The sequence below is a fragment of the Haliotis rufescens genome, unplaced genomic scaffold, assembly GCF_023055435.1.
Source record: "Haliotis rufescens isolate VD_foot unplaced genomic scaffold, xgHalRufe1.0.p SCAF_3, whole genome shotgun sequence".
NCBI classification, from domain to species: Eukaryota; Metazoa; Mollusca; class Gastropoda; order Lepetellida; family Haliotidae; genus Haliotis; species Haliotis rufescens.
This window is the reverse complement of record NW_025964001.1, coordinates 50,831,724-50,845,234: the sequence shown is the minus strand read 5'-3', so window position 1 is coordinate 50,845,234 and position 13,511 is coordinate 50,831,724. Positions and strand designations below refer to the sequence as shown.

The 13,511-nt window shown below is 40.3% G+C and overlaps 1 protein-coding gene across 1 annotated transcript; it reads right to left on the bottom strand.

The window, feature by feature from the left end:
• Positions 1-2,059: 2,059 nt before the first annotated feature.
• LOC124141987 lies at positions 2,060-13,397 on the bottom strand. Its single transcript, XM_046510208.2, has 4 exons — positions 13,182-13,397; positions 11,704-12,349; positions 5,624-5,847; positions 2,060-3,120 (listed from the first exon to the last, which is right to left on the bottom strand). Exons 2-4 carry the CDS (start codon positions 12,305-12,307, stop codon positions 2,971-2,973), a joined length of 978 nt encoding a protein of 325 aa, XP_046366164.1. The 5' UTR covers positions 12,308-12,349; positions 13,182-13,397; the 3' UTR covers positions 2,060-2,970.
• Between the last annotated feature and the right edge of the window lie 114 nt (positions 13,398-13,511).

Genomic DNA, 13,511 nt, shown 5'->3' with positions numbered 1-13,511 from the left:
AAGACCTTGGTCTCAAGATGTAAAAAAACTTGAACGAATATTTAATTTGACTTTTGAATGCAATTGGGTTTCTCAATTACACCGAAGAACAAGATATCCAATATCGAAAGAAGCATTCGATACAAACATTAACATGCATATTTTGAAACATTTAACCACTTCTCAATGGCCTTTAGAACCCGTTTTACCAAAACTGAAATTATCATATACAGTAACCAAACCAGACAGTTTATTCGGTTTAATCAGTGTCCATTATTGAAAGGTGATATTCAAAACCAAATCCCCATAGTGTCTCATAAGTAAGGCACTTCAAAAGTCTCACAACAAACTGTGAACAGCTCTTGGCCACCTCAGGTGCCACAGAAACCCTTCCGAGTAAAAAGAAAATAACTTCCACTTTTCAAAAACTTGATGGGCTGAGGAGGGATATTAACGTTTATTCATGGGGATTTGGTTGCACGAAACAAATATAGGTAATATATTAAGTTCATCATTGTTGCTATGGTGATTGGCATCTACTAACATTTGGCACATGCATTTCGTAGCTAATACAAAGACACCTTGTTAATCCAAGTCTGCATTAACGAAGTACCATTGTACATGTAACCACCCAAACTACGGCTTTGATCTTTCCTCGAGATTATTGGGATAAAAAGCAAAAGGGCTTCAAAAATACATGTGTAGAAATTAACTTAAGCAAAAATTAATTCTTGTATTTGATGGAACAAAAAGTTAAAATGCAAAATAGTGACCTGAAACGCTGGAATATTACTATACAATTTGTAAATCTTGATGAAAAAATGGATCTAGCACAAACCTTAAGTTCTGTATATATTAATGGAATGTTTGGAGTATGTATACGCTAAAAAGACGCTATTGAGCAATTCATCCTAGTCTACGGTCATATACATAAACATTCCGAACTAACTCTCACTTATCTGGGTTTGCAGGGCATTACAGCTTTCATGTGTTACATCTCACGTGCACTTGCATCAAAAACACTTACAAACTACAGAATTTGCATCACAATTATCAAAGTTTCAAAAATGTTTCTCAACGTGCGGGACATCTAAAGGGGTGGTTTTTACTTTTACACAGAGATCAATATTGTTTGGTTTTGACTGGTGAATAAACACCGGTTCCAGGAAGGTCAAGATAGTCTGGATTTTCCAGGCATGAGTTATCTTTCTTTGACTAAACCATGCCGACATGACTGACAAGGTAAGTTTTCATGAATTACTATTCTGCCTTATAATTGACTGACTTGGTCCTTTAAAAATATGCTTCAGATAAGAAACATCTTTGGCTTTTTTAGCCTTTTGGCAAAAAAGCGATTTGAACCTGTCTATCATCATAGACAGCTAAACGGTACAACGAAAGATGAGTGAGTAGGGTTTAACGCTGCTTTGAACAGTATTCCAGTTATATCGCGGCATGTCAGCTTAATGTGGGAGGAAAGTCTCAACGTTTACCACTCTGCTGAAACCCACGAGCACGGGCATGGTGCTGACAAACCTGGAAACATAATCGGGGCTAACAGATTCGTATCTGGTGTGCCCACGGGACGTAACTCTGCACAGCGAATTGTAGCGCCGTATTCCACTAGTGACTAAAGACGAGCTGCATGTATCTAAGAACAAACATATACTTCTATATTGACTGAATGCTTAAACCAATTGTGTTGCATTTTATGAAATAGATTAGGCTACTGTGGGCACAATGATCAAAAGCAATAATTTATCACCTAATATTTCAACCTTGGTTCCATGTGTAGGTAGTATTAAAGTTAGGCTTGGTTTTGGACTAGATGAGCACTCATTGATGTTGATGAATAAAACATAACAGATAACCAAACATGGATGGATAAGCAGTTGTATAAAATAACACATGAGCCAAGATTCATTGCATCATTACTGGGTTAAGGTTGGTTGGTTGGTTTGTTGTTTTACGCCGCACTCAGCAATATTACAGCTATATGACGGCGGCCTGTAAAATAATCGAGTCAGGCCAGAGAATCCAGTGATTGATATCATGAGCATCGATCCACGCAATTGGGATCGATGACCAGCATCAACCAAGTCAGCGAGCCTGACCACCCGATCCCATTAGTCGCCTTTTACGACAAGCATAGTCGCCTTTAATGGTAAGCATGGGTTGCTGAAGACCTATTCTATCCCGGAGTTGACATGAAACTCGTTCTAACGTTATCGATCACAAACAAATATGTCCAAATCTTTCTCTTGTTCCACAAAGAACACCTCAATGACAATGAGTTTTGAAAGAATCGACTCATTAGCTGGTCCTCTAAACGTGAACAATATTATGCTGTCAATTATCAGTAATACCATTGGAAGCCATACCTTTTGACTAGAATCTTAAAATATATTTTTCTTTCTAGCACTCATTCGGTGATGACATGATTTCGTATGATCAATTTCCGGGAGTTTATAGTAGAAAGCCGGAAAAGTTTACCAATTTGGAAACTTCCGAATAAAAAATCTACATGAACATGAATATAATGCTTCTAGTTTCTTAATGCCCGCAACGGTCAATGGCCATGAAATGAGAAATATATGTCTAAATCAAAACAAAATCATTAACATGTGTCCAAAAATACAAAACTTGTGTCGTGAACATGCCGAGTCCTGCGCGCATCAAACTGCCAAACTATGTATTTTCAAAGTCCAAACGTATTCAACAACAAAATGGTAACGATGGTAATGAATCGAACACTTTCGGCGCTATGTACATCAATGGCGGAGTCACATGGTACCCATTTCCGGTGATGACGTAAGGGCACACTTCCGGTGTATGAGATCAGTGACAGCGCCTCGGGAAACCGCGAAAGGTCCTCCATTGTAAATCGTCAAAAAAGTTCCATACAAAAATAGTCCATTTCAATAGTCATTGCATAGCACCCCTTTCACAAAGAACCGGACAATTCCGGTTTTAAACCAGAATGCTCCGACCTCAACTGGGCCCGGACGGATCTTCCGTGTCTGTCCTTGCTTCCATGGATCCGAAGAAGAGGCTCCGTAAACTCGTCCATACGGTCATGTACGCCGGCCTTGCTCCCGGGAAAGAGGCAGCCTCGCCTTCAAAATTCTCAGCAACCGGATACTGTAAAACGGAAGGAGGAGTTTTAGTTTAATGTTAACACTCGAATCTCAGAATCTCTACGTGTATTGGTGTTGGTGCTCCTATGGGCTATTTTAATTGCTCTTGCTTGAGTTAGTATGGTTTTACACCACTTTCTAGCATGTTCCAACAATGCCACGTTAGAGGACGCTAGAAGTTAATTTTACACATTGTACCATGCATGTGGGGAATCGAACCCGATAGACAAATTCGGACACTTCTTCGATTCAATTTCTAACCCGTGTCACAAATCCATCACGACCTTAAGACTATCGGAGTGGAAACATAAGACCTACGACAGTCGTAACGCTACGGTCGAATTTTCAGTACTGATCCGGAAGTGCTACTCGTGTTTGATAATATATCCCCGTACTGAATAGAAAGTAGACTTCTGATTGGTCACCAAAACTCACCATACAAAACAATACCTCAGCCTGGTTAACATGGCAGTGTAGCGCCAGCGCAGCATACCCAGGTAAACAGGCTGAACAAAACCTAAATATTACCGTCACTATTTTGAATAAACTTTCTGTTTTACACGCAGAGTACATTACGAGCACTGTGATAATACTGATACAAAGCTAAATACTGCCACATAAATCTTTTGGTTTGTGCGTGACTTGTTTCGTTCGGGCACGGTAGCAGGAAAAAGTTACTCGGTGCAAACTTATTAAAGTTTCTTACGATGAGATCAGTCATTTCCTGTCCAATTTGTTAGGCGTATGTATTGGTCAAGGGAGTGTCAAGGGGCTAAGAGAGCATAGGGATTTAGAGATAAATATGCTACGATACCCGGCCTCAAGTGATCTTTTCTAAAAAAATAAGATGATATTTTTTAATTTGTCATCCTGCATATTTAGCGCCATAAATATATGGTAATTACAACAGTGTGTCGCTTCAATTAGTGTACAAGAGGGAAAGCCTTCGCGTAAATTGTACACAGAAATATACTTTGTTAATAGGCTAATGACACATTGTTTAGAATGAAACTATCTTCCCATCTTTACGGACGACTGATATATGTATACAGGTAGGTCCTCAAAAACATCGGACATAATAAAGAGGTATTTAACTATTCATTATCACTCTATCACTGTGAATTTAAAAAATCGAAAGTCCAACAAAAAAGGGACGTATTAGAGAATTAGATTTCTTTAATATATTCTGCTATGGCCATCGTTGATCAATGTTTCAAGTAAGTCTCTGTTCATAGATCCCCTCTTTGCGTCACACTGTGCCACTAGTGGACCTAACACGATGAGGATGATTAACAGGGAGAAAAGTGGCATCGCAATTCACTGCGCAGAGTTGCGCCCCTTAGCCCCACTGATAATCGTTTGAATCCCACATTCGCCCGAATAACGGACCTTGTCAACTATTACGGTGGCAATAAAGGTGTAAATGAGGAAGTACAGTTAACCTCCGTTAATACAGATACCCAGCATTCCAGACAATTACTGATTGGAACGCATAAATAACACAATGTGTCTTTTTTCTGTACCCATGATTCGAAATTTTGGAAATTTGTAAATCCAGACAATTTCACAGAGAATGCTACAGATTAACGAGGTTAGATTATGCGTACATTCCACATTCAGTTTTCCCAAGCTCAAAGTGATAAACTAACTTATACACTAAGAACTGAAGGATAACCTCTGTTCTCGACCTGGCTGCAACAGTGTTAATTCGCGTACCCCAATGTAACGTGCCTCTTCTGGCCACGGATTTGTTTGGTGATCACGTTGTAAATAAACTGTCACGCATTCTCTCTTTGAACAGATACCAACAGGCGAGGGACTGTGACTGAATCACGTACAGGGTGTTGTTCTAATTATTTCCGCACTGGCATAAATAGATGTGTATGGGCTTAAGGAAACTGTAGAAAGGACGTTCTCGACGCACGAGTGGTATCACAACTATAACTGGCCACGTGTACACTGAGAAGTTCCGAATTATTACCGGTTGACACATATCCGCACACCGAGTCCAAAGTTCCACGTGTAAGATGATGAAGAATGATGTTATCATTACCCTAGTTTACACATTCTATTTGCAACTACATGTAGCATAACCATATATGAAACTCCGATCGTATAAACAACTATTAACCATAATAACATGCGGGGGTGGGTTGGTGAGTGAGACTGGATGTTTTGTAAGAGCCGAAAGAAAAGCAAACCTAAAAAACATCAATGTGTTTTTGTGGCAGATATTTTTCGAATTTTTTTAACAGTCGGAAACATTAATTTTTTTCAAGCATTTTCTGGGTCAATTTATTTTTTTCTACAAAATTGCATCCCCCCTTCCTCTCTGTATTCAGGAAGAACTCTTTGTGATATATAATACCACGCCATGACAGATTAACTATAGAAATATCGGGTGGTACTTTTGTAGTAGCATAAGTCGGGAAAGGTCTCCAATACCTCGGTCATAACGCCCACACAATCAAACTAAGACAATTTAGAAGCAGACAAAATGCGCTTACCAATCGCCTCCTCGATCCGTGGGTGGAGTTGAACTCGTCACTTATGCGGCGGAGTTCTCTCCCCATTTCAATTTCACGCTGTTGTCTGAGGGCTTGGACGTCTGGGAGGGACACAGAGCGATCCCGGGGGGTGGGGACAATGTCTGGCAGTGGGGCGTTGTCAGATTCAGCCTCCTGGGGGTCCTCCCCCTCTGAATAGTACCGCTGTCGCCTGTGAACTGGACCTGCAAAGGGAAATAACTCTCATCAGTCATCTAAGTTCAAACTGGGCGTAAATGTCCTGCTGGCCCGCGTAGCCATTAAACTATAACACTACCACCGGATTTCAAACGATGCACGATATTCTAAACAGTCTTCATATTGATTATGTTTACAAATAAAAAAAATGACGTGCGAGGAACGTTTAATTGTTACCAAGTGTGAATCAGTGATAGGTAATTATACTCGAAAACACCTGAAATCTCCATGATCAAATTCAGACTGGGTGAACATTGACTGAAGAACGGAGAACTGTTTGGAAAATCTGCCTCAAACCCTCAGAAACCAACTACTACCTGACAACACCAACCTAAGACACAGCTGATATGGGTCTATTGTAAATAGGTTCGGTTCGGGGTATTTTCATGTCACGCCCATAAATTGCATAACGTACATGTGTACTGATAAACACTATATATAAAACCCATGTCAATGGATACTCGTACAAAACCTAAAACTTCGTTAATCCGAACTCGGATACTGTGTGACTACGGATAAGGCAACATTCGAGGTCCCCAGGAAGTGGAGTTACCGATATTTTCGTACACATTCTCCTAGTTAGACTAGCTTAGCCCTTGGCCCTAAACATTTACGCAATGCGCAGTGCATTACACGAATTGAAAGATATTCTTGTGCGTTGTAATATACCCTAAATATAGTTCTAGGGGACAATGAACCACGCGTGCTTTATTGTGACATAGATTTGCTGGATCTATTACATATACACGAACACAATGCCGTAGTTTGATCGAAGAAGAGATAGACTCGCTACAATATATTTACGGAACGTATTTACGCTTCTGTGCTTGATAACAATATACAGTAACTATTTTTATTTTCATTTTATCCTGGCTAGGCCGATGAACAGTAATTTGTGTCTCTGGTACTTTTATATATGGGTCGTCAGCTTTAACCTTTTGAAAATCTATGACGCTAAACAAGTTTGTGTCAGTCAGCGCGTTGCTCTTTCAGGACCCCGGTGCCATTAAGTGGTGGTCGGACAGCCTAGTCAGTTTGTCCTTCTAGCTGGTGATATGGGTTACGATTCCCGGAATAATTCCCATATACATATACACCTTTTAAACTATTGTAAATCCGAAAAGATGATACCTTGTGAATACAGAGGCCCCCGTACCACACTGTAACCGCACCGATAACCCTGGTAGTCCGGACGGTCAAAGCAAAATAGTCAGGATTGACAAAGGTACTGGTACAGAGCACCGCCCCTTTTGATGTATGAGTCCGCTCCTGACAATAGTTGTCCGGAAAAAGGGGGCTCCGGACTGACAAGGGTTAAGTGTAGGAGTAATTAGGTTTAATACCATGTAACTGTATGCGTGTCACGCGATTGATGGATGAAATATGAATGCTATACTGCCGATCAAAACCCATGAAATCGAAGTATAACATGTGTAATAGCTGTTGACCTTTAAAAAACACCTCGCATCGTCATTATTTACTTAAATGAATTGACAAATTGTTTAATATCACAAATCAGTAGACACTTGACGCTTTAATTGCACATTTAAAAGAAAGATATTACTAAAAGAATGTCCCTTCTTTAATGGAAGCGTAAGAGCGCATTGCATTTCAAGTGATTTACTATGAACACCGTGTTAATCTAACTCAAAACACTGAATTTTCAAGCGGAGCACGTGAAAGAATACGGTATCATCAAACCTTATTAGATGAATAAATGATGATGATGCACGTGCAGGTGGGTGATAACATCAAGCCAAAACGGTATATTTAATGAGATATTTAAATCATACACGCAATTGTCAAATGAACCCCACAACAATAAATTAATAGTTCTACAGTTTTATATTCTTTGAAATTCGATCTGAAATATATATAACTGTACGTGATGACATTTTACATTACAGTGAAAGAGAAAATCGCATAAATAGGAAGTTACTGAGTAATGGTATATCTTATTTAAATAACATTTCTTAACTCAATTGTACATACTTAGGGCTGTGTCTTTGGCCTAAGAATATCTGCCCCCTCTTTGTAATGGTATGTCACAATAATAAACTGAAGTTTATTTGTGACTTTTATTAATAAATTATTCGAAGAAAATCGACTATACCATTCCCCTGTTCCTGGTATTTTGAGCACCAACTAACATATATACAATTACAAATGCTTTCTAAACACGGCACTCTATTCATAACAGAAGTATTTATTCACCAGCATTTGAATCAAATTCATTGCATTTGAGCAACCATAACGAGTTATTCTAAGTATATGCAAAATATTGACTGTGTGTTTACAACCGTACAGCTCCAGGTTACTACGTTCTCACGCCATGCCACGAGAGCTCCTAACAGAGCACCAGCTGTTCCGGAGCTCCACACGCGACGGCAATGTATATCTTTCTGCCACAATTTCTTTTCAAAACAGTCATTATGGCTCGTTGTACAAGTTTGATTACGTTTGGAGTAAATTCAGTTCCATTAGCCCTTGAGCCGAGAATGAAACCATTTCACATTCATAATATACTTGTAAAACGGTTATGTTAACATTGCCACAGTCAGATAATGTGTGCATACTACTGGTTTATTACCGGGATGACCAAGTGCATATCACCCGCAGTCAGCAGAGCGAAGTATTGTCAAATGTAAAACTATATTCTAAAAATAACTATTGTGTAACTATACAGTTACAATAAACAAAGGAGACTAGTGACGAATAATAACAAAACCATGAGGACAGCAAACAAATTGTTCATAATTGAAAACGTTTTAAGTTCGTCGAGCTTTTACTACACAAACAGCACGCAATGACTCCAACCCATTCTGCATCGTCTTCCTGACTACCCGTGCTGCGTGGAGCTGTTATCTGTGCATCGTTAGAACAAATGTCATGGATGAAATGTCAACTGAACAAAATGTGGAAATAAACATCAGTTAGAAGACATTTCAAGGCCAGGCGAACTGCGGGGACAACCAGGAGGCAGACACGCGCATGCACAACTCGCCTATGGCGCGCTTGCAGACTGAGGCTATATTTAGCGCTGACGAGGCGAACCTATATGGACCGTGACCCAACGAGCGAGGGTTGGGTCACCGCCATCCAAAACACGGGCGTGGCCTAATTTGGCGGTGACAAATTTTGTTCGAGCTGTTATTCTCGCTGCTGGTTGTTAAACAGTTTGAGTTTTGCACAATCACCTTATCCACCTCCCGTTCTGTAATTGTTTGTACAATTAACATTATACTGACTGACTGAGTATGGTTTTACGCCGCTTTTAGCAATATTCCAGCAATATCACGGCGGGGGACACCAGAAATGGGCTTCACACATTGTACCCATGTCGGGAATCGAACCCGGGTCTTCGGCGTGACGAGCGAACGCTTTAACCACTGGGCTACCCGACCGCCCCTAACATTATACACCGGGATATCTGCGCACAATGTAAGGCGGATATTAAAATATTGAAACGAACATGTTGACGCAGAGAAGTTTAATCTGCTCTAATCTAAGTTCACGACTTGACAAATCAATGCCTGTGTTTATCAAAGGCCTGTCCTACCATGGATCGAATGGCGATAAAGAGGGTGGTCTATAAATATATCTTACTTCTTATCAGTAAGACTTGTCGTCAACATTTACATAAGCTATGATAGGGCATCAGAGATTTCAAGGCGTGATTGACCGACAACACTACATACACGACAACATTTAATTGTGTCAAAACACTTCATTGCGTGGACAGAAAAGTGTTTGGCACTGGGCCAGTGAGACACGTGATATCCGCCACGTGCTACGTAGAATAATAAGACATATATTAACTCATATAGTCATAATGAACCATTGAAAGTTAGTATTTGTATTAATGATGAATTCACAATTTTAACCTAAATAACCGGAATCAAAGGTTCAAGTCTAACGATTTAATTCGATGTCAGAAAATTCCGCTTTTGTCATTATCCTATTAAACGATCAGCCATGTGTATGTTTCTGGTTGTTTTCATAACCTTCACCACGCACTCATTGAATACAATCCGAACCAGGGGGCCTATATTTGACAACTGATTCTTTTACAGAAACAAATAAAAACCACAGTGTGATGTAAACCGTTATTAGCCTTCAGTAACAATAAGGGAATTATATGTGTAATTATCTCTACTTGCCATGATTACTACAAATAATTAACATTGATAGTATTGAAAAGTTATGTGTGACTCTGTATCGCTCTTTCTCAAAGGAAACAATGAAACTCATTTAACGTATTGCAATCTGGTGTTTGTGTAAACACTTGACATACACATAATGTAGCATCCTGATATTTGTTATTTGTTTACATCAGTTAATACGATCGGGCTACTTTAATCCACGCGAATCACCCAAAGAGTATCGGAAACCGGAATCACGTAAACGATAGAACTCTAAAAGTCGTTTCCTTTCATTGTGTAATGGCCGATTTAGCGCAGCCATTTTCTGCACGTTATCTCTCCGGTTGTGGACAATACGCATTTCACGTACCCTAATTTTGAACAACGTCGCGTGGAGCTCAGATTTCCCTATGTATGTGATCCCAGTTGTTAAACACACGATAAAAATAAGTTCTCTAGACACCGCCGCTAACCACAGACATTTCCGCACACGAGTCATTGACCGGATGGCTAAAAAGTCTAGAAAGTTTCTGATTTAGATTTATTGTCCATTTAGCCGACGTTCTCAGTGTTTCATCTTTCAGTTTGCTCCGTTTGCTAAATCAACATTAAAGTGAAGTCAGATTAAATGTCAAAATATTAAGATTGATTATTTTGCCAAACTGTAGGAACATTGAAGGAGCAGATTGGATATAAATAGAGCATGATTAATGCCATTAAGCCTGTAATTTGTCATTTTAGTATTTTTCTCCTTATTCGATGTAATTAGTCACGCTTGTTTTTAATACATACAATTTGTTCATATTCTTATTCTTATTCTAAACATTTCCGTTCAGTACGATCGGGCAAGCGTTCACAGCAATAGGAAGCGCTGTCAATGGATAGAGCGAATCGAGTTGTCTCCCTTTAGCAACACTTTTTCTTATCGTTTATGCATACTCCAAGAACAATGAATTACACACTACGTCTGGCTTCCCATTATCCTTCAAACACGAATAAACACTTCACACAAACTGGCCCATAAAACGCCACGCGAAACTAATCAAGTAGAGAAAATGTTACCCATATGTAGGAGTACGAGTGTCAGTATGGCTGTTTCTAGGGCTACTACTTGCCGATGGAATTCTATCTAGAAATATTGATCGCATGACACAATTTTAGCACATTAGATAATAACCCAGACAGCTTTAATGCTCGGTTTCTTTTTGTAGCCGAGCATCGCAATCTATGCGCTTAACGAAAACCTCGACAAATCTGCCAGTAGCACTTATGGCGATGGCAACCGCCTATCGCGGCTAATGTATATAGAGCAGAGATATCTAGCCCACTGGGTCAAGGTAGGCATTGCTGTATGTATAGATTTATCATAACATTGTACACGGATCAAATATATATGATTGCTACTGGCTCGCGGAACTGCCTGTTAAAGTCGCATACAAATATCATTATTCCGACCAATGTGTCGACATGAGGTAACTATTAACATATCCGATATCGGGTATACCTATGAGGAGTACCTTTTATAATTCCAAATGCCAGATGGCGAGACTAAAGTATGTTGTAAATAACTGAAGACAATACTACCATCAAATACAAGCGTATGAATCAGATTCTAAAAATATATCACATATCTAAAACATTAAAACGGATACTACAGGTTACAATATCTCTTATACAAGTATAAGGACAAGTATATCTTACCTTGGGCTGTCAAGGGTAAGGGTGTTTCCAGATACTGAATGAGCAGACGACAATGTTCGTGAGGAGTCTGGGTTCCGACATTCCTTCCGTGAGACCCAGGCACTCTCATAGGGATAGGCATTGAAAACGGCACTACCCTCCCGTGGACGGGTGGGGCTGGGTCGACATGTCTGAAAGCTTCGGAACGATGTCTATATATTTGCACAGATGAACTGTCTTCCTCGGGTAATTCCGATTCCTCCGGGCCAGGTGAAAACGGGCTATCGCGAAAAGCTGAGTCATTGTCTTCGTCTTCGTTCTCTAAAAGAATTGGATCGAATGGGGAACAGCCCTCTGCTGTGTCCGACTCAGATCCCCCAACCGCGCCACGTAAACCCCCTTGTTGTAATCGTCCTCTCGTGGCGACTTCAAACGTAAACTGTTGATGACCAGAATACGAAGCTGGTGAAGTGTCCGTTAGATATCCACTGTCCCTTTTTTGAGAACGAGGGGTACTGGTACTAAACGGCCCAAAACCCGCACTATGGTGTCTCTTCCTCCCATTACTCCCCGGCACAGGAAAGGTAGGATCCTCATCCATCTCGTCTTGGTTATTAAAATCCATATTCCATTTGAAATCGTCACGCTGTCTCTTGTATTTATCTCACTATAATAAAAAGGAACCAGAAAATATAGTTCAGCAGCTGTGACACCAAAAGTACTGGATGTGCCAAATGTTTACAATGTGACGAAATCCATGAAAAAATTGTCAACAAAACTCATGAGTCGATTATCTGTGATGATCCTCCGATGACACGTGGTACTGTTTTTCAAAAAAGTTCTTGCGGCGGTAATTAACGTGTTGAAACATCGCCGTCCCAATGCAGTCTCGTTCGATCGATCTAAAGCCCTGTCTTTTAAGTCGGCCACCTAGACTAATTTAGCGTCTTACTCTCATGATATTTCCTATGACAGGTCACCCGTGCGATATCAGAGCTAGTCCGCAATCACGAGAAGCAGGAAAACCCATCCTTGATATCAGCTGGCTGACTTCCAGTGTTTTGTTAAACAAAGACTAGTAAGGCGACTAACCAATCATAACTTATGCTTACTGGTGACCAATCTGTTGTGTTAACGTTGCTCTGTGACCTTTTCATTTCTTACTTAGCGTACGATGCATGGGGTGCATTCGTGCACACTATAAGTGACTTTGGTGTGTTCAGATATGCTACTCCATCTGTACTATAACAGTAACCACCGTGGCGAAGAGCGTTATTGTTATGAATGACGCCCACGGACGCACAAGACCATCTCCAGGAACCTGTTCCAAACCAAACATAAACAAACCAACGTGACAGGCACGTTGCTCGTGTTTTCCCAGATAACCCCAACGCCACTGTGTAGCGTTGAGTGAGGTACAGAAATATTTCCTCATTAAACACGATGTCGGTTAGCTACGACTGGGAAACGGAGACAAGTCATTCATTCAGTGTACTCACCTATTGCTTCAAAGCTGAAGTCTACACGTTTTCGCGCCTGCTGTACATGTGTGAATATAAGTATTGGAATCTGTTTTGATGCATGATGTCATCATCACCTCAAAGCGAGGCTACCAATCACAGCATCCTATTTTTGCGTGCCCTGACAAGCTTCCCCACGACTCTGTTGCTACTCGGTCCCTGCTCGGGAAAGCCCCTCTCTTGGAATTCCCCGCTGTAGTGTCCTACAATATTTTTATAGGCAGTTGTTGCACTAATCTGTCTCCTTGGTGAAACTCAGATCACACTGTCGATGAATTTGCCTTTTTTCGTCTTGCTAGAACGTTATCA

Coding starts and splice junctions, on each gene's coding strand:
- LOC124141987 (XM_046510208.2), bottom strand. CDS start 12,307: ATGGATTTTAATAACCAAGACGAGATGGATGAGGATCCTACCTTTCCT. Junction 5,848..11,703: donor CTTACCCTTGACAGCCCAAG/GTAAGATATACT, acceptor TTCCCTTTGCAG/GTCCAGTTCACAGGCGACAG. Junction 3,121..5,623: donor ACGGATCGAGGAGGCGATTG/GTAAGCGCATTT, acceptor TCCGTTTTACAG/TATCCGGTTGCTGAGAATTT.